The sequence below is a fragment of the Pelodiscus sinensis genome, chromosome 4 (genome assembly GCF_049634645.1).
Source record: "Pelodiscus sinensis isolate JC-2024 chromosome 4, ASM4963464v1, whole genome shotgun sequence".
Lineage (NCBI taxonomy): Eukaryota > Metazoa > Chordata > Testudines > Trionychidae > Pelodiscus > Pelodiscus sinensis.
The window spans coordinates 96,489,890-96,516,348 of NC_134714.1; the positions used below are offsets into that span (position 1 = coordinate 96,489,890).

The 26,459-nt window shown below is 42.5% G+C and overlaps 1 protein-coding gene and 1 long non-coding RNA gene across 8 annotated transcripts in view; one reads left to right on the forward strand and one right to left on the reverse strand.

Annotated features, from left to right (window-relative positions):
• The window catches only part of DCDC1 (doublecortin domain containing 1), a 604,418-nt gene that overhangs the window by 219,594 nt on the left and 358,365 nt on the right, over window positions 1-26,459 (reverse strand). For all 7 annotated transcript variants that reach the window (XM_075927782.1, XM_075927784.1, XM_075927785.1 and 4 more), the window contains 3 exons: window positions 22,406-22,466; window positions 12,009-12,167; window positions 11,444-11,601 (listed from right to left, as the gene is read on the reverse strand). In XM_075927782.1, the coding sequence (XP_075783897.1) occupies window positions 11,444-11,601; window positions 12,009-12,167; window positions 22,406-22,466 (378 nt within the window). The remainder of the gene's footprint in view (window positions 1-11,443; window positions 11,602-12,008; window positions 12,168-22,405; window positions 22,467-26,459) is intronic.
• Window positions 25,418-26,459, forward strand: part of LOC142829184 (uncharacterized) — a 47,065-nt gene continuing 46,023 nt past the window's right edge. The window contains exon 1 of the long non-coding RNA XR_012903581.1: window positions 25,418-25,656. This is a non-coding gene — a long non-coding RNA (uncharacterized LOC142829184). The remainder of the gene's footprint in view (window positions 25,657-26,459) is intronic.

Here is a 26,459-nt window from a genome sequence, read left to right on the forward strand (position 1 = left end):
CAGCATCATTCCTCTTCCGCAAGTAATCATCTATTTTTGTAACAGACTTTTGCAAAACAAAACAACCATTAAGAACTTTATTATTTTAAACTTTTCTCCTAGATGAAAATGTTAATATGTTAGTATTTTGAGCTAAATTACCCTAAGATTTGTTTGGTTTTGGCACTGCTTTGCTCACAAAAGGTTTGAGTTAAGGTACGTCTAGACTACATGGCTCCGTCGATGGAGCCATGTAGATTAGTGTACTCGAAAAAGGGAAATGAAGCGGCGATTTAAATAATCGCTGCTTCATTTACATCAAAATGGCTGCCGCGCTGTGCCGGTCAGCTGTTTGGCGGCACAGAACGGTAGTCTGGACACTTCATGGTCAACAAGGGAAGCCCTTGTCGACCACCCTGGTAAACCTCATTCCACAAGACATAATGGGGCAGTCGACAAGGGCTTCCCTTGTCGACCGCAGGGCATCCAGACGACCGCGCTGTGCTGCCAAACAGCAGATCGGCACAGCGCGACAGCCATTTTGATGTAAATGAAGCGGTGATTATTTAAATCGGCTTTTCATTTCCTTATGTCTAGAAACCTAATCTACATGGCTCTGTCGATGGAGCCATGTAGTCTAGACATACCCATACTGTCCAGAAGAAGAAATATCTATTTTCTGTCAGATTGAATTAATTAAAAACAATAACTGCAGTAATTTTTTTAATCATCTATAGAAGTCAATTTTTTTAAAATACATGCCAAGGATACTTTGAAAAATCTAAAAAGATTAATGTTAAACACATAGGGCACATTTAAACTATGAAATAAGGTTGAATCTAATAAGGTCAATTTCTTCCCACCCGATTTTGCAAAGTTGAGGATCCACATCCTCAATGTGGGAAAAATCAAATGTTGTCCAAAGTAGTGTGTCCCCATTGTGAAGCCTGCAGTCGACAAAGAGAGCAAAGCTCTGTGGGCAGCATTGCATTCTGGGCTATGCTCCTGGTGTCCACTAGGTCGAAAACTCTGCAGCGGGTGGTCAAGGACTCATGTCACCAACGTCTCAGAAAGCACTTGTCTACTCAATCCCTGGCATGATATCAGCGGGAGGAAGTCCGCTCGCACCTTTTTGTGTCCTGGTTGCCCAGGCTGATGCCACAGCACTTTGAGCATGGAGGCCAGTAGGCAAGAAAGCATCATCATGATCATGCGTGTAGTGGCATGCCTCATGGCACTGTGCTTCAAGAGTGTAGGCATCTTGCTCCACCAGGAAGAGGAAGAGGCTGAAGCTGAAGCTCGGTGTGGCATGGAAGTGCTACTCAGGCACAGCCTGGAGCTCTTGCTAGCATACCCACCAGTCAATACTCAGGATACAGTACAATGCTGGTTCTGGAGCCATGAGATGGACTCAGACTTAGGGAACCACACTGTGATGCAGACTTGCAACTATCAGCAGTGGCAGATCAGAAGAAATTCTGAATGTGCAAGGCCACGTTCCTGGAATTGTCTGAATGGTTTTCCCCTGCCCTGATGCTCTAGGATACCTGAATGAGACCCACTCTGACCACGGAGAAGTGTGTGGTGCACTCTGTGGCTACATCGTACATGGGGCCCAAAACAGCTGGTTCACATGTCTGCAAATGTTGTGGAAGTCTATCTACACAGCTCCATGAAGCTCTCACATAGGTACTCTTTGATCATCTTCACAAGATGTTTTGGGAGGCCAGACTTATGCCATCCTCCATGATAAGACACCTTCTCATCAGGCATCACTGAATCACAAAGCAGTGCAACATCAGACCCCGGTTTATGGATACATTCAGAAAGCATATGCTCTTGATTACTTGGTGTAACTCAGAAAATATATCACATGATAACCTTCATGAAAAGGGAGAGGAACCTATTAGCACTCTCCCCTGGAAGCCCCATGTGCTGGACACACTTCCCTTACCTCCCCCCCTGCAGGCAGGAAAGGAACCAGTGTCCTCAGAAGGCCGTATATGATGGACCTGGTATGTACTGAATACAGCAGGAAGCCATCCTCTGCTGCCATTTCCCTCCCACCTGCAGTTTCTGGCCCTGGCTAGCCCCTTACCATGACAGCCTGCTTCTGGAGCTAGTGTGTCCTGATGCTCCACTGAGAAATCTCTGCATCTGCTGTAAAATGCCCACTTTAAAGCAAACATTTGGCCTTGCATGGAACACATCTCATTTGTCTTTACAGAGACCTTTGGTGTACGCTAATAGATTAGGAGTAGGTTTAACATAATGTATCTGCTATAAAGTCTGCCCTTGTAACTTTTCTTTGAGGCTGGGACAGCGGCCAGCTCGGTGTGTCCTCCACCTCTTCTAGAATCTGCCCACTTGGCTCATATCAGCAAGCTCAAATGCATGAGGGACAACATGTTCTGGGAGCAGATGAACTGCATGCACACCCCTGTGGTGGAGATCCAGGCAGAGTGGTAGGATCAGAGCATGGAGCCGCAATAGAGGAGACACATTAGGGAGCAGCTTGCGAGGCAGCATGAGACCATGTTTGCCTCCCTGGCTGCTCTTATGGAGTCCATTGTGTCCTGCCTCAAGAGGGCAATCTCTCAGGCCCCCACCTGTCCTGATGACACCCCCAGACCCTCCTCCAGCAGCCCTATGGCTTCTACCCTCAGGGTCCCCAGGGGCCACCAGGGCCCCAGGAGATCAGGGAGAGACTAAAGGGGAGCTGGAACCTCCAGGTTCTCAGAAGGCAGTCCCACTCCCATTCCTGAGCCCCTTCCCCCTTCCGTGTCCCAGTTCTTCGATTTCCCTGCTGTTTTCTCTAAATAAAAAAACTCCTGTTCTTTGAATAATAATCTTTTTATTGCGTGAACTACAGGAGTGGGATGGGGGATTAAAGGGAAACATGGACTGTAGGGGCCAAGCAAACAAATAGCCAATAGTCCCAGAGCCTTAACTCACTAGGGGTATGTCTACACTACCCCCCTAGTTCGAACTAGGGGGGTAATGTATGCATACCGAACTTGCTAATGAAGCCCGGGATTTGAATTTCCCGGGCTTCATTAGCATAAAGCCGGCTCCGCCATTTTTAAAAGCCGGCTTGTTCGAACCCCGTGCCGCGGGGCTACACGCGGCACGGGCTAGATAGTTCCAACTATGTAGTTATTCCGAACTATCTGTACGCCTCGTGGAACGAGGTGTACAGATAGATCGGAATGGCTACATAGTTCGAACTATCTAGCCCGTGCCGCGTGTAGCCGCGTGGCACGGAGTTCGAACAAGCAGGCTTTTAAAAATGGCAGAGCCGGCTTTATGCTAATGAAGCCCGGGAAATTCAAATCCCGGGCTTCATTAGCAAGTTCGGTATGCATACATTACCCCCCTAGTTCGAACTAGGGGGGTAGTGTAGACATACCCTTGTAGTGAAATAAAGTTTGTGAACTCATCAGAAGTGCCCTCCATGGGATTGGTGCTGGACTGGGAGACATCCTGCAAGGGGGAGACTGGCTCCAGTGATATACCAGATCCTGGCTCTCATGGATTGCCAACTCCTCTTCTTCTTTCTTTTCTCCGCATTTTTCAGCCTCTCATCTATCATGGTGACCTCCAGGCTGATACTCGGCATTTTTTGACTGGACTCCACAACCTCACTGGGGACACCTATACAGGCCATTCCCCAAAATGGCATCCAACTGGTTGTAGAAGAGGCACATGTGAGGTGCTGCACCAGACTGTCCACTCTCTTCCTTTGCCTTTTGGTAGGACTGATGCAGCTTCTTGATCTTGACATGGCACTGCTACACATCCCTGTAATATCCTTTTGTCCCCAGGCAGCTTGTGATCCTGCCCCGTCTCTCAGGCTACGTCTAGACTGGCATGATTTTCCACAAATGCTTTTAACGGAAAAGCTTTTAACGGAAAAGCACTTTTTGCGGAAAAGCGTCTGTGGCCAATCTAAATGCGCTTTTCCACAAAAAAGCCCCGATGGCCATTTTCGCGATCAGGGCTTTTTTGCGGAAAACAAATCTCAGCTGTCTACACTGGCCCTTTTGCGCAAAACTTTTGCGCAAAAGGGACTTTTGCCTGAATGGGAGCAGCATAGTAGTTCTGCAAAAAGCACTGATTTCTTACAGTAGGAAGTCATTGCTTTTGCGGAAATTCAAGTGGCCAGTGTAAACAGCTGGCAAGTTTTTCCGGAAAAGCGGCTGATTTTCCAGAAAAACTGGCCAGTCTAGACACAGCCTCAGTGTTCCTCCTGGTGGTTTGGAGCTCATTGAGGATGGCCTCATCCCCCCCCACATATCTCGATGAAAGCCAAGAACTCCTGGATGCTCCTTGCTGGTGTTCATCTGCGTCCCTGGGAACTAGACCCCTTGGCTGCGTCTAGACTGGCAAGCTTTTCCGCAAAAGCAGCTGCTTTTGTGGAAAAACTTGACAGCTGTCTACACTGGCCGCTTGAATTTCTGCAAGAACACTGACGATCTCATGCAAAAGCCCTCTTGCACAGTGTAGACAACGCGGAATTGTTTTGCGCAAAAAAGCCCCGATAGCGAAAATGGCGATCAGGGCTTTCTTGCACAAAACCATGTCTAGATTGGCACGGACACTTTTCCGCAAAAAGTGCTTTTGCGGAAAAGCGTCCATGCCAATCTAGATGCTCTTTTCCGCAAATGCTCTTAACAGAAAAACTTTTCTGTTAAAAGCATTTGCGGAAAATCATGCCAGTCTAGTCGTAGCCCTTGAGAGCAGAAGTCTTCAAAGTGATCACACTGTTATTGGGATTACTCGATGACATTTACATGTGTGCCATGGTGTGCTGCTCACTCGCAATGGGCTGGCAATGCTGACCACACGGGTCAGGCCCTTTTACTGTTCCTGGGCCTTTTTGAGCTCAGCAGGACAGCAGTAAAGATGCAAGTTCTGGCCAGAGTGGTTAGAGTGGGAAGCTGTGGGAGGCCTTCCAGAGGCCAATAGCCTTGACTTTCTGGCACTACTGTGTCTACACTAGCGTAAATTGAACCGTGCAAGGTTGGGAATAGCGTTACTCCTTGTGAAAAGCAGAAGTACAGAAATCAACTTCCATGGCCCTTCATATCTACACGACAGGCAGTGTAAAGTAGTGTGGACACATCACTTAGATAACAAATCTCATGTTGATGTAAACTCCTTGTGTAGACCAGGCCTAACTGGCTTCATTAGTGTAGGACAAAGTATTAGGGAAGAGGACTGCCAGTAAGTACTTAGCATACAAATAAAGCAATTGATGATGCAGATAAGGCAAAATATAGTTATGAAGATACATTTGTAGCAAGGTCCTACATGAAAAAATGCAATAAAATCACAATAAGCAAAAGTTCTACTATTTTTATTTGATTTTTGTTTTAATGTAATAAATGCCAAGTAAATCATTAAAAGAAATGTCAGCCCTGTCAGTGGCAGCTGCTCTCCCTACTAAAAAGGGAGGGGAAGTGTAGAAGCAGAGCAGCTAGCAAACCCCACAGCGGTCTGCAAAGTCACTAGTGGGAAAACAACAAAGGCCTTTCCATGCAACTAGCACAGATGTGCCCAGAGCCAAACTGTCAGAAACAGTTAAGATGACAGCTACTCACAGTTCATTATTTCCTTCTCACAGGTCACTGGGTGACAAGCTGGGTCACCATGCTTTGTCGGCTGTTTTAGCCCTCCCTCCACAATCCCTATTCAATTTAAATAAAGGTAAGCTGCTCAAGTTGATATACTAATGTAAACAAATATGTCCTAATGCTTGGAGAGAATGAGACTGCAACATTTAGTGTACCTTTGTACCATGTTTAGTGTGATTTGTAACATTTAATCCAAGTGATGAACAAAACATTGAATTTGGGTATCTAGCTGATATGGAGACCAGAATTTTGTTAGGATGCAACTAAAGCATGTAATGAAAGCTAGTTTGTCACCAATTCGAAGCTTTAACCTTTAGAACATTTACATGGCAGATATATCATATATCATTGACCTGAAGTTCAGTGAAAAGATATTTTCCCATAAAAGGACAGAAACAAAATTTTTCACGCGTAAAATTAAGGGAGAGGAGTTAGAAAGAACAAACAAAGGTTTTCTAAAATGCAAAACACAAAGTTTAGGATTGTTTTTAAAGCACATCATGTGGATTTTTTTTGTTTATCTCTATTCAACAAAAATATTCTAGCAGCTTTCAATTTTATTCTCTTTATAGCCTTTTCATGTGTCACCTTGTAGTAATCGTATTCTACAAAAAAGAGATCGATGGTGCTTCTTATTTATGTTTGACCACTTGGAATTTACCATGAATGAACAGTTTTTAAAGAATCAAAGTCAAATATTTGATTAACTCTTACAAACAATTCTACCATTTCCTAGCTGTGTCACTGTTAAGAGTGGGAGAATGATACTTTCAGGCTATTCCTCATCAGTTTTTCCTAGGTTAGTAAATCTTGCAAAAATCTAATATTGGAACCTGGCTGGCTGATTGAGCAGACCTCTGTCTTTCAGGACAAGGCCCTACTAAGTGCTGAGTGCTCTGGCTGAGATCTAAGAAAGTACTCCTACATGTGCTTAACTTTAAGCTAGCATAGAAGTGGTTTGCTGGATGGGAGCAAGAGTGTTCAGAAAGAGTCAAGATTAAACTCCGGATGTAATTTTTGTAGCTATAGATTGAGGAGTGACTCCGTTAACCCGAAGTCCAGCAAAACATTGAAATTTAGATAACTTTAAACATGTGATTAGTCCCAGTTAAACATCAGTGGAATTATTTGCACGCTGGTGTAGCAGAGACTGATGCCTTAATCCTCAGCTGAGAAAGCCCTGGCTTCACAGGGTATGTCGACACTTGCACCCTAATTCAAACTAGGGATGCAAATGTAGGCATTCAAAATAGTCAGTGAAGTAGGGATTTAAATATCCTGCGCTTTATTAGTAATTGGCATGTTACTCTGAATGCCAGCTGTTTCAAAAGTGAAAGTGCGGGCCAGGACGCGTTAGTTCGAACCAAACCCCTTGGTCTGCTTTGCCCAAGGGTTTGATTTACTGTCAACACCACTCTGGGATTACTGACTATCTGTTTGCTTGGCCCTGCTAGAGGTTCAGGGCCCACCATACTGCAATCATCTGACCTAACAGAAAATCCCTACAGCTGGGTGGCTGAGTGTATCAGCATTGCGCTGGGCTAACATGGATTCATCCGTCAGAAAAGGACCTGGGGATTACAGTGGATGAGAAGCTGGATATGAGTCAACAATGTGCCCTTGTAGCCAAGAAGGCTAATGGCATATTAGGGTGCCTTAAGAGGAGCATTTCCAGCAGATCCAGAGAAGTGATTATTCCCCTTTATTCGGCTCTCATGAGGCCACATCTGGAATATTGTGTCCAATTCTGGGGCCCCACTATAGAAAGGATGTGAACGCATTGGAGAGGGTCCAGTGGAGGGTGACCAAAATGATTAGGGGGCTGGAGTGCATGACCTATGAGGAGAGACTGAGGGATTTGGGTTTGTTTAGTCTGCAGAAGAGAAGAGTGAGGGGGGATTCAATATCAACCTTCAACTTCCTGAAGGGAAGTTCCAAAGAGGATGGAGAAAGGCTGTTCTCAGTAGTGACAGAGGGCAGAACAAGGAGCAATGGTCTCCTGGTTGGATATCTCTAGGTTGGATATTAGGAAAAACTATTTCACTAGAAGGGTGATGAAGCACAGGAATGGGTTACCTAGGAAGGTGGTAGAATCTCCATCCCTAGTGGTGTTTAAGTCTCAGCTTGCGAAATCTCTGGCTGGGATGATTTAGTTGGGATTGGTCTTGCCTTGGTCAGGGGGCTGGACTTGATGACCTCCTGAGGTCTCTTCCAGCTCTATGATTCTATTATTCTGTTCTATGATTCTAACAGGGATCTCGTGGAGTAAGTTATAGCACATTAAATGGAGTATGACTGTCAGGTTTTTGTGGTGGGTTCTGTTCAGTTAGGTGTGAAGATAAGGAAATTTCTGAGCCATTTTTACTTTATCCTGTGAATCCTAGGCTATGTCTACACTGCAGAGCTTTTCAGAAAAGCTCTGCCACATCCAAGGAACACATCTGCTTTTCCGAAAAAAAAATTCAGAAAAGCAGATGCGTTTTTTTGGCTTCCCCGTAAACCTTGTTCAATGAGGAAGAAGGGATGTTTCGAAAGAGGGGCTTTTCCCAACATTTGGCCCTGTGTAGACGGGCTAAATGTCAGAAAAACCTCTTTTGAAAGAAAAACAGAAAAAGATACGCAAATTGCAGTTTGCAATTTGCATATCTTTTTCCAACTTTTCCCTTTAGTGTAGACATAACCCTAGCCTTAATGAAATAGGAAAGAGGATGCCATCCTCATTTTCTATCCTGATTTTGACATTTTCTAGATTACCGCGCTAATCTCAGTGTAAACCTGATTTAAACTTTAAGTTTCCCATTACCAGATATTAGATCAAATTAATAAGACAATGTACAAAACATGCATCACAGATATCCCGTATGAACAGACAGCAGGGATTCACTCTCAGCTGATTTATTAGAGATCCACTGACGTGTACTATATTTGCTTACAACTCACCCGAAATAATTTAGTTTAAATACTCTCCCCACCCATTTTACTTGTGAAATTTCTCACACTAAAATGCTTACTATGGTATATATCAGCTAACACATTTATCTCTGGCACCATTGATTCTAATGACATTTCCTGCAGATTTTGAACCAATGGGGAACTAATTAGACCTTCTCCCACTGCAATAGTCTGAAGATTGGACAAGATTAAAAAATAATCTTTGCTTTTCCTTTTTTAAATAGGAATAAACATTCCAAAATGCTTGTGTGTTACAGTTGGACTGTAGATGCATAATAATAGTTAAATATTAAAATACTTAATTTTGATATTATACAAAATAATATACACCAAATTTGCTGTAGATAATTCAACAGAGAAGATGGGTAAGGTAATATCTTTAAGTGGACCAACTTCTGTTGGTGGGAGAGACATGCTTTAGAGCTCTCTAATCAATGAAGGTTGGTCCAATAAAAGATGTTATCTAACCCAATTTGTCTCTCTAATGTCCTGGGACCAAAATGGCTACAATTACACTATGGATCATTCTAGTTAGACACTAATACTTATTTTTTCTATATATCCAGAAATACAAAATTTCAATAATATGTAGTACACAGACTCCCACTGATTTCGATTAAAAGACAGTTTGCTTAGTGAGGATTTGTAATAGCACTATATTAACCTTGAAAGAAGCATTAACATGATCCTAGTAGCTACTCATTTTCAATTCAGTCTTTCAGTGTGCCAAGTGACTACATCTCTCATTGCAGGACTGAACATTCATTATTATAACCTTTCAAACACTTATACACAACAAAGTGAATGGCTGCACCTCTGAATATTTTGTTTTAAATGTATACCTGATATTCTTACAGACAATGGCTATTTTTTCTATAATTTGCAGTATCAGTGATATGAATGGACATAGAAAACACTACAGAACTAGTTGTTATTTAAAAGTATTTGTCAGGATACAGCATTCTTTCAATGCAGCTAAGTACTGAGAGAAGTATATACCTTTAGCATATTGTAAATATTTTAAAAAAATATATACTACTGGGATTTAGAACTGATGCCAGCGAATCATGATTCAAATTTCAACACAATTCTATAACATTAGACATAACATTAAAAATCAGGATATTTGCATACTGTTAATTATTTAGTGTTTTTATTAACAAAACTAAACATGAAAGTACCAATTCAGCAAGGCATTTAAGTTTCTACTGAAATCCTAATGAAGTCATTAGTACTTAATTATGTTTTTAAAACTATGCATGTGTTTAGGTGCTTTATCGGTTCAGAGGCTAATATAAAAATCTAATTGGCCATGGAAAATTCCAAGCCATGTGAGTAGAAGCTATTTTATAGCTCAAGAGAAAAAAATATTGCAGAGTTCCGTGATTGAGAGATGCTATCCAAAACTCTGCTGTCAGACATTTATCTTTCTTTCTGCTTTATGTCTTGCAGTTCTCCCTAATCACAGCTTATAGTATCACATGTCTTGTCATGTTTTGCCTAATGTGCAACAGACACACTTCCATAGCATTATCCCAACATTTATGGTTATTATAACATAATATGGTAACTTTCTTGGAAAAGGGCACAAGTTTAGTACAGGTAGTCTTAAAAATAAACCATCAAAGGATCATTCAATTTTGCCCAACAGTTTAAACTAATCCTAAACATGCTCCTAAATGCTTCTCTCTGATCACAATATTATTATGGCAGATTCCCATGTTAAGAATAAGCTCTGCCTGCCCAAATTAAAGCCACCCAAATGATGGTTGCTCTGTCAGCCCTTGTCTACACTAGGGAGTTATTTTGAAATAACCCTCCTTATTTCAAAATAATAAATGAAGCAGCCACACGACCAAGCCTGTTATTTCAAAATAATGGGCTGCTCACTTTGAAATCTGTACTCCTACTTTCCTCAGGGAATAACGCTTATTTCAAAATAGTCATTTCAAAATAGTGGTAGTGTGGACACTCCACTGCTGCTATTTCAAAACAACTACTCCCCAGAGTCATTTGAAGTAATTGCCCCCCCAGTGCTTCCTGGGGCTCTAAGTCAAGGTAGCGCATCCACATTAATGGATCCTGCCTCAGACTCATTTGGAAGCTCCTCTATAGTGGGGACATGTATTTCAATTTTGTTCTTTTGGGAGTTATTTCAAATTTAGTTATTTAAAAATAATTTCCTAGTGTAGACAAGCCCTCACTAAGGCTACACTCACTGCTCACTTTGTAGCAATGTACACATATGAAAATGAATGTTTCCCAGATCCCTGAGAAATATAATTTAGTGATGACAGCTTTAAACTACAACCATCCTGATTTTGCTCTAAAATAACTAAACACAGTTGCCCACAAGGGGATAACTACCAAATATAAATTTAAAAAAAGAATTATTTATTATAGAAGCATGAAGCTGCTAACCATACTTTCCCTCTGTAACTTCAGTTTATTAAGAAGGTTATGTTTCAGATATAGCTTTAACCAAAATATACTCTTAGGCATGGTATGACATGCTCGAGCTCAGACTGGATTTCAGGTTGATAATGAAACATGTATTATTATGTAACTTTAAGTCTAGTGGCAAAACCATGTCACATAACGTCAATAAAAGTCCTATTACTTAGCATTCTATGAGGTTCATGCATAGAATTTAAAAGTAAATTTCCCAATTGATATAAAACTTGGTGTACACTTCAATCTTTATGCACATAAATGTCACCCCTTTTCATTAATTTTGGTCAAAAATCCATATTCCCTTACAAGCCAGAGGGCTTCTGAGATATTTCAATAATATCCAGGAAATCAATCTTACATGAAACTGAAGGAAAACATCTAATGTCATTGAACAATAAATATCAGTTCTGTCAGTGGCTTACCTTTGAGCTGAGGCCTTAGGATGTTTCTCTTCTAGTTTCCTCACCAGTGCGACTGTCAGCTGCATGGTCTCCCTTAGGGGACCTGCAGGCATTAAATGGGCGTCCAAAGGTCCTGAAAGTTGTTTCTGATTGGCGTTGTTGACATTTTTTTGCAGAACCTAAAAAATGAAGTACAACCATGCAATTTATATATTAATTGGAATAATATGTGGCTACTTTTTCAAGTAAGGCTGTTGATCAATAGAAAATATTGAAATCCAAAGAGCAATGTCAAAATGTATCAAGAAAGAAATCTAAGGAAGGAGTAATTTTTTATAACTTCTTGAAGATATACAGAATGTGCAATTTCAACAAATTGTCAGTCAGTGGAATAAAGGAGACTAAAATTAAAAGCTTTGGAATACAAAATGGTTCTATTTGTTAAAATCTCACCTTAATTAATGTATTTCTCTCACACTGTTTAATTTAAACAAAAGCAAATACACTTATTTATTGAAAAAAATTAAGAGGGTGGAAGTTAGTTTCTCTCTTTTCAAAATGTATTTTTGAAAAAACTGTTTCTGACCTGCCTCTGGCTTGGTACAATGACCTCTTCTGCTGAGCTGCTCTCTATATCCTGATGAGCTGGAGACCAGACCCCATGGTGGATGTTGTGTTCCATTTGGGTCACCTCCTCTCTTACATTTAGCTCCTCTAGGTAGGTCAGGACAAACGCAGGGTAAGCCTGTAGGAAAGGATAAAGGCAGAAAAGTGACAAGGAGTAACATTAGGGTATATCAGTAGAACCACAACAAACTACACATCAGGAATTATGGGAAGAGTGTCTGATATAGGCAATGTCACAAAAGTTACAAAGTTATTTATACACAGTATTTCATGAAGTTTTCCTAACTCAGATTTACATAATGACTTTTACAGATTTACTGCAATGAAAAAAATACACTATGTAAAGGCTAAGGAGTAATTTAAGATTATGGACCTACAGCTTTTAAGATTGAAACACCCACATAAACAAATTTTTCTTGTTACTCACTGATAAAATAAATTTTGTATTCCTATTTTAAGTACTTATATGCAGTTAAATATGAGAATCATATTTAGCTAGTCTCTGAAGTATAAGATATTAGCAGAATGAAACTTCTCAAAAAGGTATGAACTCAAACTTTCTTACCATCTCATATGGAAAAAAAAGCTAATTTAGTTGGGAAATAACTGCATTTTTGTTTTTAACAAATTTAAATGATAAAATCCAGTTACCAACTTTCACACTCTATTGACCTTGCTAGCCTGTCAAGTTAGCTAAGATTCTACATGTGAAAATATCATATCCTAGCAATAACATCCTATTTTGTTTGAGCAGGAAGGGACATCTGCATTCTTGGCCACTTAACCAACATCAAAATCACCACATCTTTCATCAGGGTAACATGATTAGTCTCATTTTCTTAACCCAGACTGTGAAGTTACTGCATTGTCCCTCTTCAGAAGCAACTTCAGCCTAAGTGGCTTTCAGAGGGTTATAGGGTGACCATGGTGAAGGATCCTAGATTAAGCCTAAATGAAAGCATTTTTTGCTTACAGCCATTGTGGAGAATATGAAAAACTTCCTGCTCTGACTGCTCTGGCCAGAACTTGTGCCTCTATTCCCCTCCCACTGAGCTCAAAAAGGAATGAGAACAGTAGAAGGGCCTTTCCCGTGTGGCCAGTGTTTCAAGCCCATCTTGGTCAAGCAGCAAATCACAACACATGTGGAGATGACGTCGAGTAATCTGACCACCAGTGTGATGACCTTGAGGGCTTCTGTCCCTATAGGCTCCAGTTTCCAGGGGCACAGAAGAGCGCCAGCATGGAGTGTCCAGGAGATCTTGGACCTCCTTGAGGTATGGGGAGATGAAACCACCTTCACTGAGCTCTGAACTAGTAAGCAAACATGGGATGCCCAGCAGGGATGCCCCGTAGTGCAGTATGAAAATCAAGGAGCTGCACCAGACCTACCACAAGGTAAAGAAGTAGAGTGGACAGTTTGGTGCAGCATCTCATACATGCTGCTTCTATGACTAGCTAGATGCCATTTGGGGAGTAGCCAGTTTCCCCAGAGTGGTCATGAAGTTCAGCCAGGACATGCTTGGTGTCAGCCTGCGGGACACCACGGTGGTGGAGGGGGAGCAGAAGGAGAAGAAAGATCAGGAGGAGCAGACTAGTCAGCTTGCGATTGATGAGAGCCAAGAACTGTTAATGACTATGGAGCCAGTCCCCTCTTCCCAGGGACTGTCTGCTAGTCCAGCACCAACCCTGGGGGAGGGAACTTCTGGTGTGTCCACAAACTTATTCTAACCACAAGCAAATTAATGACTCTATGCCTATACAGCGTATAGGCATAGAAAAAGCTTCTTCTCATTGTCTGCAGATGGAGCGGGAGTCTTGTCTGTACAACTCCATGAAGCTCTCGCATAGGAACTCTTTAACGCTTTTCAAAAGAAGCCTTATAAGGCCAGCCTTATACCGTCCTCCGCAGTAGGACACTTTCCTACGCCAAGCCACCAGTAAGTGGTTTGGCAACATTGAACCACAAAGCAGTGCAGAATAAGGCCCAGGTTTATGGCCATATTCGGTCAGCATAAGCTCCCGATCACTTGTGATTTGGAGAAGACTGATATCTCACATTGCAACCCGTATGAAGGAGAAGCGGAACATATTAGCATTCTCCCTAGGAGGACACATGTGCTGGACACACATCCCCCACTCGATGTGGGCAGGAGGCCACGTGTACTGGTCTCAGCGTATGCCAGACACTGCAGCAAGTCAACCCACCCCTTCCCTCTCTTTCCACCTGCAAGCTCCTTCCCTGGCTGGGAAAGTAGCACTGTCCCAGAAAGCCACATGTGCTAGACCCCAAATGTGCTGGACGGAGAAGGAAGCCACCTTCTCCTGCCCCTTCCTCTCATGCCTGCAGACTTGTGCCCTGGCTGGACCCTTACCATGCCTGCTTGCCTGTCCCTATGCTGCCCTAAGAAGTCTGAGTATCTGCTGTAAAGTGTTCACTTTAAAGCAAGCATTTTGCCTTGCACAGAAAACATCTCCTTTATCTTTCCAGAGACCTTGAGTGCAGGCTAACAGATTGGGATAGGCTTAATGCAATGTATCTGCTGTAATATGTGTCCTTGTATCTTTTCATTGCAGCTGGGCCATCAGCCAACTCACTGAGAACTCTCCCTCTTCCAGCATCTGCCCACCTGACTCAGATCTGCTGGTGACATTACACACGAGAGGGCATATTCTGTGAGCAGATACACTTCCTGCACTCTATTGTGATGGAGATGTGGGCAGAGTGGCAAAAGCAGATTGTGAAGCAGCAGCAAAAGGAGTAGCTGGTAAAACATCACAACACCATGTTTGTCTCCACATCTGCTGTAGTGGAGCACATAGTGTTCTCTCTAGAAAGGGCCTCTTCCCAGAACCAAGTCCACCTTGATGACACTCCTAATCCCTCCTCCGCCAGCCCTATGGGTCCTACCCTCAGGGTCCCCAGGGACAGCTGGGGTCCCAGGACATGATGGGGGGGGGGAACAAAAGGGGAGCCAGACCCACAAGGCCCTCAGGAGGCAGAGGGCAGTTCCACTCCTGTTTTCCTGAGCCCCAGCCCCCCACCGTTTCCTCCTTCCAGTTCCCAGTTTTTCCATTTCCCTGCTGTTTTCTCCAAAAACTCCTGTTTTTTGAACAATGGTCTCATTATTGCTTGAACTGCAGGGAGGGTGGGGGTTAAACGGAAACACAGGGAATGCAGGGATACTTGTGGAAAGCCAGTGACAAAGTCTTGCATAAAACAGTCCTTCAAGGCCTCTTTGATGCACATTTCCCCTTCTGTGCTCTTCTGCTCGTGCCGGTGTCCAGCTGCTCAAACTCCCTGGCTAAGTGCTCTGCTTCAGCCCCCACATTCTGCATGGTTACATTCCCCTTTGCTTTCACACAGGTTATGGATCACACGACATGCTGCCACCACGAAGGGAATGTTGCGTTCACTGAGGTCCAGACAGATCAGGAGACTCTTGAACATCCCCTTTAAACATCCAAAGGTACTTTCCACCATCATTTTGTACCTGCTCAGCCTGTTATTGCTGGGGTCCAAGCTGCCCATGTAGGGCTTCATGAGCCATGGAAGCAAGGGATAGACTGGGACTCCAAAGATCACTCTTGGCATATCCACCTTTGTGACTCTGATTTTCCAATTGGGGAAAAAAGTTCCACTGTGCATCTTTCAGAAGAGGCAGGAGTCCCTAAAAATGCAGGTGCCATGCACCTTTTCTGACCATCCCAGATTGATGTCAGTGAAATGGCCCTTGTGTCCATGAGCACCTACAGCACCATGGAGAAGTACTCTGAGGTTGATATACTCCATGGCAAGGTGATCAGGGGCCAGGATAGAGATGTACATGCCGTTTATCATGGTAAAGCCATTCACTGTGGTCTCCACATTTCCCATAGTCATGATCCTCCATAGCAGGATGTATTGATGGCCCTGGCTACTTGAATGACAGCCCCCACTGTACCTTTCCCCACTCCTAACTTATTCCTAACTGACCAGTAGCTATATGGCATGGCAAGCTTCCATAAGGTAATTGTCACATACTTCTCCATGATCAGAGCAGGTCTCATGTGGGTATCCTGGTGCCTCAGGGTCAGGGAAAGCCGTTTGCACACTTCCAAGAACTTGGCCTTGTGCATCTGGAAGTTCTGCAGCCACTGCTGATCGTCCCACATCTGAAATCACAATGTGGTCCCATCAGTCTGAGCTCATCTCATGGCGCCTTAAGCGGCATTGCACTATATCCAAAGGATTGACTGGTGGGTGCACTAGCATGAGCACCAGGCCTTGCCTGAGCAGCAACTCCATACCATGCTGAGCTTTGTCGTTGTGCTCTTCCTGGAGGAGCAACATGTGTACACTGTTGAAGTGCAGTGCCATTAGATGCACTGTGACTCACATGAACATGACAATGTTTTCCTGTGAACCCGTCTCCATGCTTGTGCTGCTATGGTATCCGCACAGGCAACCAGGGCACCAAATGTGCAATCACACTGGTTCCCCTTCATCTCATGCAAGTAGGCAGGGACTAGACAAGTGCATTTTGAGACACTGGCAACATGCGCCCCTAACCACCTGCTGCAGTTTTGGACCAGGTGGACACTGTGCTCATAGCCCAAAATGCAAAGCTGCCCATGGTGACTCGCTCTCTGAGTCGATGGTAGGCTCCCTAGCAGAGATGCGCTACTTCAATTTACATTCAGTTATTCCCCATAGTGAGGACACAGACTGATTGTCAGTTGAAAAGGCTGTCTGCAAAACATCTGCTGGTTGCATAACTTGCAAGAGGGGTAAGTCCCAAGCAAGGGGCTTATATTCTTTTGGATCAGCTGAAGAAGCCATGGTGAAAATTAGCAGTGCTTAAGAGAGTGACCAGTCTCTAGGGTTGTGTCTAGACTACATGCCTCTGTTGGCAGAGGCATGTAGATTAGACAGATCAGCAAAGGCAAATGAAGCCGCGATTTAAATGATCGCGGCTTCATTTACATTTACATGGCTGCCGCGCTGAGCCGACAAACAGCTGATCAGCTGTTTGTCAGCTCGCCGCTAGTCTGGACGTTCCCCCTGTCGACATCAAAGCCCTTTGTCGGCAGCCCCGTTATTCCTCGTGGAATGACGTTTACCGGGGCTGCCGACAAAGGGCTCTGATGTCGACAGGGGGAACGTCCAGACTAGCGGCGAGCCAGCAAACAGCTGATTAGCTGTTTGTCAGCTCAGCGCGGCAGCCATGTAAATGTAAATGAAGCCGAGATCATTTAAATCGCGGCTTCATTTACCTTTGCTGAACAAACAAATCTACATGCCTCTGCCGACAGAGGCATATAGTTTAGACGTACCCTAGATAGCGGAGCCACAGAGCCCTTTGTACAAAGTGGAGGCCTACTGCTGAGGTTTAATGATGGAGCCTCCCAGGGACACTGTATAAAGGCTGGAGGCATAATATTTCCTGTGTACCTTTGACAGTCACAAATGTAATTTACAGTTTTATGATCACTTACTGTTTTTTCATAGAAAAATATTCAAACACTAATTAAGTACTGTACTTCAAAACTGCCGATATGAAATAATTTTTAAAAAAATGCACTCAAATATTTCTGTGATCTTCTTCTGCAAAACACCAACTAGGAGCCAGTGATTGCTGTAATGAGTAAATTTCACAAATACAAGGACAAACATTCTACGGGGCAGCTCTTGAGACCAGTCCATCTATTTAATTTATGAAGCACCTACTGTATTATACCATCCTTCCTAACTAATATTTGGCAATAGATTACCCATGGATAGCAATGAAATCTCTGAGCCTGTATGGAAAACAGGACATTAGAGCTGTCATGCAGATCTGAGAGAACTTTTTTGTTCCACATATTTTGAGATAACTTGATAATGTTCATCTCACAATAATTGTTGATGATATCATCAATTTTAGCAGATGCATCTAATGGTGAAGCTCAATATTTCACGCCTTAGTTGTAGTGTCTTCCTTTTCAGTTAGTTTGCTGTCAATCTTTCTTCATTTGTGATCATCTTTTTCTTCTGAACTTTATTAAAGTAAACGCCTCAGACAGAAAAAGCAGGGGAGCAGACAGACTCTGTGGGCCCTTGGGCAAGGTGGGAGAGTGGTTCTGCACTCCCAGAAGAGGCAGGGACTCAGGTAGAAGGGGTGGGGTCGGGGTAGCCAGCCCTCTATGCCACCTAGAGAGTGGTGCACCCTCCTCTCAGCTCTCAGAGCTGCACAGACCATGTGGTGCAGATTTGTGGTGGCACTGAAAAGGGTCATAGCAGCAGTGGTGGTGGTCAGAAGCCTTGGGCCCCTTTGAATCACCAGGTCCTGAGACAAACTGCCCCCTCCACTCTGTCAGTGGGTCTGAGAAAAAATAGTACAATAAGTGACTTTTATTTTTTGAGGAATGGATGAGATTTTTTCTATGATCAGTACTATTGACTCTTGTTTGTTGTATATCTAGATTATAATTTGATGCGACGCACTCATTTATTCTCAGTTATTACTGTCTTTAATTCATATCTGATAACCTACACTAAAGGTTGCATAAAACATTTAAGTGCTTAAGTGATTTAGGGGCCTAAGTCCCATTGAGCCCAATGTGTCTAAATCACTTTTCAAAATAGTACCTAGGCAGTTTTGAAAATTTTGCCCATCATCTTAAAATATGTTTCACCATTATTAGGATTACATTTGCTTTAAGTGAAAAATATTAATGATGATGTCTCTAGGTACAAGTGCAAAAGAATGGTTATTAAAGAGCACAGTTAGCATTTCTTGATATCTAGAAGTAAATTAAATCTAACTTACAGGCTTGTTTATACAGAGATAAAAGCTGTTTTTCAGGTAAAGTGTCTATTGGTTTACATGCAAAATGTATTTGAGGGAAGAGTATACATATTAGCCTATTATGAATAAGGGCAACAATTATAATTTTGAAGATAATTTTTAGTGCAAAAAATCCAAAGAGTTACTTTATCCTCTATGCATAACACTCAGGTGTTTGAGAGGTTAATTTGTACTGTACTTTACAGCAATGATATTGTCAAGAGACTGGAAAGAGATATCAGTGTCAGATTAGAAATAAGCACTTTGTAGTACACTCAGCATTTGATAGTTTTATAGAATTGCCTATAAAGTGTACATAGTACAGAAGACTTACTTGTATTCAAGCAGTATAAATAATAAATTGTAAATAATAGTTAATACATTAATAGCAGATATTAGTTCTTAAGGAAATTAGTTTTCCTTTCAATATTAATGTGTCACCTATTGTTACATTGTATTATGCCATTTTACTATGTCAGTTCTTGTTGGCTGACATATGCTGCAACTTAAACATGACACTACAGATAAAGTGAACGTGCTAGGAAATATATAGAAAAATACACCATTCGGGGATTAGAATAACTAATTTCTAGCGCCCAGTTCACAGTGAGTCAAGCACAAGCCAGAATCGAACAGAAAAGTTCTGTTGTCAATAATTAAGTGGTGGACATTTGGAAGTATATATATATAGCTAGCACATGAAAAATCCCTATGCATAACAAAAAAGGATGAAGTGCTATACTCAGCAGGTAAAGAAAGAAAGACCACTAATACGGTCTCTCTATTCTGTCAGTCCATCAGGGCTGTGTGAATAGTAGTATCTAATCATTCCGATGGAATGTCCAAATAAGTGGGAAGAAAATGGAAGGCTAGTCCCAGGCAGACAATACTAGTGACAGGCCTGCTATTGATTTCCTGCTGGAATGAGTATTCTATTATTTTCTGTAAGCTAGCAGATTTTAACACTGTAAATGTTGCCAACATTTCAGTGCACATTTTCAGAAAATTCACTGCACATTTGAGAGCAACTAAAACTTTTTAGAGCCTGGTAAAGTACAGGTCAATTAATCTTTGCAGAAAGCACTGGACATTTCCTCACCTAAGACACTAGTGAAATACAACTCCTTGTTAGTCAAATACTCTCCGTGGATCCCTAATGTCCACACATATGAACTGACCCAAAGTATGTCAGAATTCATTCCTTCAAGCTGCAGAGCCAGGACACTCACGTTAACCCATACAAAATAAAAAGAGTCTCTCTGTCAAAACGATGCACAGCTATTGCACTCATGTTGCCCATATTAATACTGTCATTCAGAGACTTGATGTGACTGCAGTCACTAAAAAGGAACTTCTTAATGCAATATACTCTGCACTTTAAATGTAGTAAGAGCATGCTGGGTTACCCTGCAGTAGCTCCAGGGGGCGGCATGAGCTGGGATTGTTTAGTTCCAGCTTGTGCTGCCCCCGGACACTGCGGCTCTGCACTTTAAATGTAGTAAGAACTCACCAGGCTCTTACTACATTTAAAGTGCAGAGCCACAGTGGGATTAGCTCCCGGGGATGGCAAAAGCCAGGACTGTTCTGTCCCATCTTGCACAGCCCCTGGGACCCTGCGGCTCTGCCTCCCCTGCCCTTTCTGTACCGTGCTGGGGGGAGGCAGACACTGTGCTGGGGGGAGGCAGCTTTTAAGCCAGCTCCCTGCCAACTGCATCTCCTGCTCTCCTCCCCTGACAGCTGACTCTTGCTTATCAAGTAGTTGACTACTCAACTAGTTGCTTACAACCCTAGTGGAGCCTGGGATGGAAAGGGTGAGGCTGAGGACTAGCCTCCCCCCTGAATTGTCTGGGGCCAGAGGCTTTAAATTAAAAACACAGCAAGGAGCTCACGGCTTCCAGCCCCACTGTTACCATGTTGCCTGGCAACCGCCTGGGGTTGCTACAGCTATTTAAAAGGTTCACTGCTTCTGCTCCTCCTGAGGTAGTGCTGACCAGGAGCTGGGAGCCATTTAACTAGGATTCTGCTGCTTGAGCACCACCTGGAAATTCAGTGGCCAGCTGCAGTCTATGGGCCAGATCCAGCTCCTGGGTCACATCTTGCCCAGCCCCGCTCTCATTTAGATCAATTTAAATTAAGAGTAATGTAAATGTGCATAAAATAATGATAAAAATGTAAAAAATCAAAAGACAAAAGCGAATTTAAAAAGGACACTAATAATAAAAAAAATATATAAAATATTCTAATACTAGCAAACTGACCCAGCATTGCCCGGGTCCTACAGGGCAGGGGGCTGGTGGTGAGGGGGTGCAGGACACAGGGCAGGGCCTTGGGGATGTGGTGGGGAGTACAAGAGTGAGGATTGGGGAGTGAGGAGGAGCTCAGGGTGGGAGGTACCATCCAACATGGCTCTTTTCTCTTCCCCCCAAGCCTCTCCAACCCCCTGAGGCTTCCAGGGGCCCTTTTCTCTTACTCCCAGGCCCTCCTGGCCACTAGAGACCCTTCTTTTCCACCTCCAGCTTCCTAGCACCCTGGCCACCAGGGGCCCTTCCCTCCCAATTCCCGAGCTCCCCCTCCCTCCCCACAACCACCGGGGGCCCTTTTTTTCTTCCCCCTACCTCCTCAGCTGCCACAGACCCTTTCCTCCTCTTCCCCCCCCCCACCCCCGCCCAAGCCCCTATCCATCAGGGAATCTTTTCTCTTGCCCCCAGACCCTAAGCTATCCACCAGCTGCCAGGGGCCCATTTCTCTCCCCCTGCCCAGCCCCTAACCACCAGGGCCCTTTTTTCTCCACCCTAGCACCTCAGGCCCCCACAACCCACACTGGGGCCCTTTTCTGTCCCTCCCAGCTACCTAGTCCCCAGGTTCTGGGTTGATTTTCTCTCTCCCTCCAGTCCCCCAGCCTCCTGGCCAACAGGGACCTTTTTTCTCCTCTTCCAGCACTGCAGACAAAGGCCGGGGGTGGGGGTGTGTGTGTGGGGGGGGGTTAGGGCATTGGGCCTACTTACTCGGTGTGCTGGTAGGCAAGATGGTGGAGACCCAGTCCTGCTAGCCACTCCCTTGGTGTTACAGATGCCCCAGTGAACTCTCTGCAGGATAGCTCTCCCCTGTGGGCTTGCTGCCCCCAGTGGCCACTCTCATATTGTGTCCCTCCAAACAGCAGCCCCTCCCTTTTCATATTATGGAAAATGCCTTTTCCCGGGGTTCCAGTTGTCTTGGCACATGCAAATTTTGGCCTTGCTTTAAGCTATGAGTAGGAGCTGTATACCAAATTTGGGGGGCCCAGCTCTTACTGTTTAGAAGGAGTTCTTGAATAAACAGACTCGCAGGCAGACATATAAATAGACACACTCTAATATATATATATACATAGGCTAACATGGAGATAACTTAAAACAAACCTTTTAAATTATTAATACAGGAGGATACTTTCTTCACCACATGCACAAAACCTACCTACATTAATAGGTTGCATGTGAAAGTATGAAAAGGACGGTAAACCAATTTAAAAAATCCCTCAACTTTCTTCAGAATATACTTACAAATCACACACCTTACAATAAATAGAACCATCATTTCCAAAACCCCAGTGCTGATTGAGGCTGCTTTTGTCTCTGTAATGAAAGATATAGTCAAAGAATTAAACATTCTTACTAAATAAAAACAAATTAACACTGAAACTGTCATTTACACTTTTAGTTTCCAGAGTGAGATCTCAAATAAGAGGTCAGTTTCACTTTTGCCTGATGGTTCATGATACTTGTTTTAAAACCCCACAAAAGTTATATTGAAACAAGAAATTAAATGTATAAGGTGCAGAAATTAAACAATGGAGAATGCCAGTAACACTAAAAACCAATTTCCTTTCCTGTTTTCTCATTGTATTTTAGATCATCCATTAAGTATTTCTTTTGACCACACTGATAAGAAATCAGATTTTTCTTAAATGCTTAAATAGTGCTAAAGTTGTGATACTAACAGAAAAATCTCAAAAGTTCCCAAACTCTAACTAACATCTAGATTTTAATTTCTGATGCCTCATTTCTGAGAGAATGGATTTCACAATAGCAGAAGCAGAAGAAGGAGGGTTTAGTTTCCTAGATTTCAGATCTTTCTCGATCAACTTATCTTATGATTTTTTCATAATTAACATTTCAACATTACACAATATAAACAATTCAAAACAAGAAGTTCCTTAAATCAGTGCAATTTTTATCAGACATTTAAATAGAAGTTACTCCTGCCCTATTGTTTCAGGGTGTTTAAAAAATTCATTTCTGAGGTAGTGTCCCGTATAACAAAACAACAACAACAAAAAGAGGTCTTAGCATTCTAATACATGGACATTTGCTTAAGGATATGTCATCAGGCAAAAGATCATGTGTGTCTGACTTGTGTAACATTTACTTTAAACGTAAATAAATCAAAACTAGGTTCAGTGTACAGCCTTATTCATATGGGACATGTCTTGGGAATGACCTAGTGTAAGTAAAGGAGATTTTTCCCCTGAGAACTTTACATTGACCATAGCCCCATACACTCGATGTTCTCAGTGAAGCATCCACACTACCAAGCCTATTGTATCGCCCTTAGAGACCGCTGAAGTCGATTTCTGTAGTCCTGCTTTTCACCAGGAGTAACACCATTCCTGACCTTACATGGTTGAACTTATGCTAGTGTGGACTCAGCATTACTGGAAAGTTGATGCTTCTGGCCTCTGGGAGGCCTCCCATAACTGTCTGCTCTGACCGCTCTGACAGAGGCATGTAGGTTAGACTACCTGGCATAGGAAAATGAAACGGCAATTTAAATAATCGCCACTTCATTTAAATTTAAATGGCTGCCGTGCTGAGCCGATCAGCTGGGATGCGGCATATCTGGGAGGTCGAGAAATGCCTTTGATGTCGACCACAGAGTGTCCAGACTACCGTGCTGAGCCGACAAACAGCTGATCAAAAAAGTACAAGTATACCGCATCCCCTTTATCCCACGTGGGAGGAGAGAGACTAGAGGAGCGTCTTATGGGACGTAACTGACGTGAGCCCCTCTAACCAACCACAGCAGAATTTTGGACCTAGCAGGCACCAGACTTATAGCCCAGACTGCAAACCTATCCACACTGTTTCCCTCTCTGAGTCAATGGTTGGCTTATTAATACGGACACTCTACTTCAGACAACATTCGATTCTTCTCCATAGACACAGACCTTTGCCCTCTCAAAATCAGGCACCCAGAAATCAACCATAGTAGATTCAATCTTATTTTGTACTGTGGATGTGCCCTAAGTATCAGCAGTGACAGATCTCAGTGATACCCTATGCTATTTTTCTGCCTGAAGTAGAAAGATACTCAAAGTTACTAGGAATCTTGACATATGTAACACTCCTGAAGCATCACATTTGAATGCTTAAGGTTATTTCAATTTGATCTACATATCCATGAATATAACCATCAATGTGCCCAATGGTCTAGTAAAACATTCACTAACTATGCCATTGGGAATATACAATATTAATAAAAGATCTCCCACTCTAAGCAAATTAACAGATATAATCTACTAAAAGAGACCCCTTCCCTAGATCTTTTTTTCTAGGGTTAGACTTGCTAGATTGGTATTGGAAATGTTTATTTCTAATTAAATGTGAATGTTATCCTGTGCAAGTAAGTCAGATTCCATAATATTTAACTTTCAGGACTGTGGTCCAGATGCTAAATCATGTGTAGTCCCTATGCACCCGAACAGGCCTCAATGAGAATATTCATATAAATCAGGACTACTTCTTAAGCAATAATTTTTAGAATTGTACTACTTTTCTGAGGTGTTTCCTCCGTCGTTTGTATGTACCTCTTGATGTTTTCCAGTGTTGAAAGTTTGTGGGTACAATGTATTCTATGCCTAAATGTGTCATTCAGTAATGCTAATCTACAGTTTATAACCATGTAGTATATAAAATGAAGAACACACAAAATTGTAGATTAAAAGAAGATAAAAACAAAGAGGCTTTTGTTGTGAATTCCCAACATCAAACATCATTGTTTACACTACTGTGTATACTATGGAATTCTTGAATGAGAATTTGAGACTATCCCTGACAAAATTGTTATTGTGGCTTCCTAGATTTTCTAATAGTGGATCTGGAATGGCATGTGCATTCAGTATTTTAGAAAGGAGTTCTTTTTCAAGCAAAAAATAAATTGTAAACAAGTTCCTGACAGACTTTGTAATAAACAGCAAAAAAATAGTTGCAAGTAGCTTTTCCTTTTGCTTATGCTTTTATAAGTGAATCCAACCTACATATACAGTCCATGCTAAATGTTTTTACGTTATATGTTTCTGATATCTGTCTGCAGAGCTGTTCAGCATATTTGGAGATATATACAGTGATCACAGGGTGATGGATAGAGAGATCTCGGGGATAATGTTTTGTTTCTGACATTTGCTAAGGAAGTAGATGTCACAGTTAAGTTTTGGTTCCTTTTTTCATGTTGTGGAGTTTCCACTTCCCCTTGCAAAATTCGATATCTTCCATTGTTGTATGTTTTTCCATCAGTTTCAATAAGCTTTGAATCGGGTTTATAGTTATAAGAGACAAAGTGAAAAATCATGTATATTATGTGATCCAGAAGAAAGGAAAGTCTGATGGTGATGGCCAGATAACCTGTCAAAACAACAGGAGTCTTGTGGCACTTTAAAGACTAACAAAATGTATTTGGGCATACGATTTTATGGGCCGGAGCCCACTTCGCCAGATTAATGAAGTGGAATCTTCAGTTTGGCAGGGATATCCATACATGCAAAGATGGGTGAGTTACATTGTTTTGCAGGAGAAAGTGCCAACGAGGCCAATTCAAAGAGGGTAGATATGGCCCATACCCTACAACTGATAAGAAGGTGAAAATACCAAAAAAAAGGAAATTATATTTGTAGTGTGCTACAACTTCAAGTCTATTCAGACTAAGTCTGATAGTTTGCTCATGAATTCCAGCTCTGTTGTTTCAAGCTGTAATCTGTTTTTGAAGTCTTTGTGCTTGAGCATGATAACTTTTAAGTCTGTCACTGATTGTCCAGGGAGACTGATGTGCTTTCCTACTGATTTTTGAATGTTACTATTCTTGATGTCTGATTTGTGTCCATTTATTCTTTTGCATAGAGACTGTCTGGTTTGGCCAATATACATAGCAGAGGGGTATTGCTGTGATATGGAATATATCACATTATTAGATGTACAGGTGAATAAACCCCAATGATATGACTGATGTGGATAAGTCCTATGATGGTACACTAGAGTAGATAATGTGAATAGAGTTGCTAATGGGATTTGTTGCAGGGATTGGTTCCTGGGTTAATGTTTCTGTTGTGTAGTGTGCAGTAGGTGGTGAATATTTGTTTCAGGTTGAGGGGCTGTCTGTAAATGAGGACTGGCCTACCTCCCAAGATCTGGGAGAACGAGCACATATAACTTTATATTTTAGTGTTTGGTGTGGAAGGAAAAGAGGAGAAGGATGATATTCCAGCACTCATTTAACAGAATTTAGCTGGTGTAAACTGCCATTACTCCACTGACTGCAGAATTAGCAGAAATCAGAATGCATTCAGGCTGGAGAAA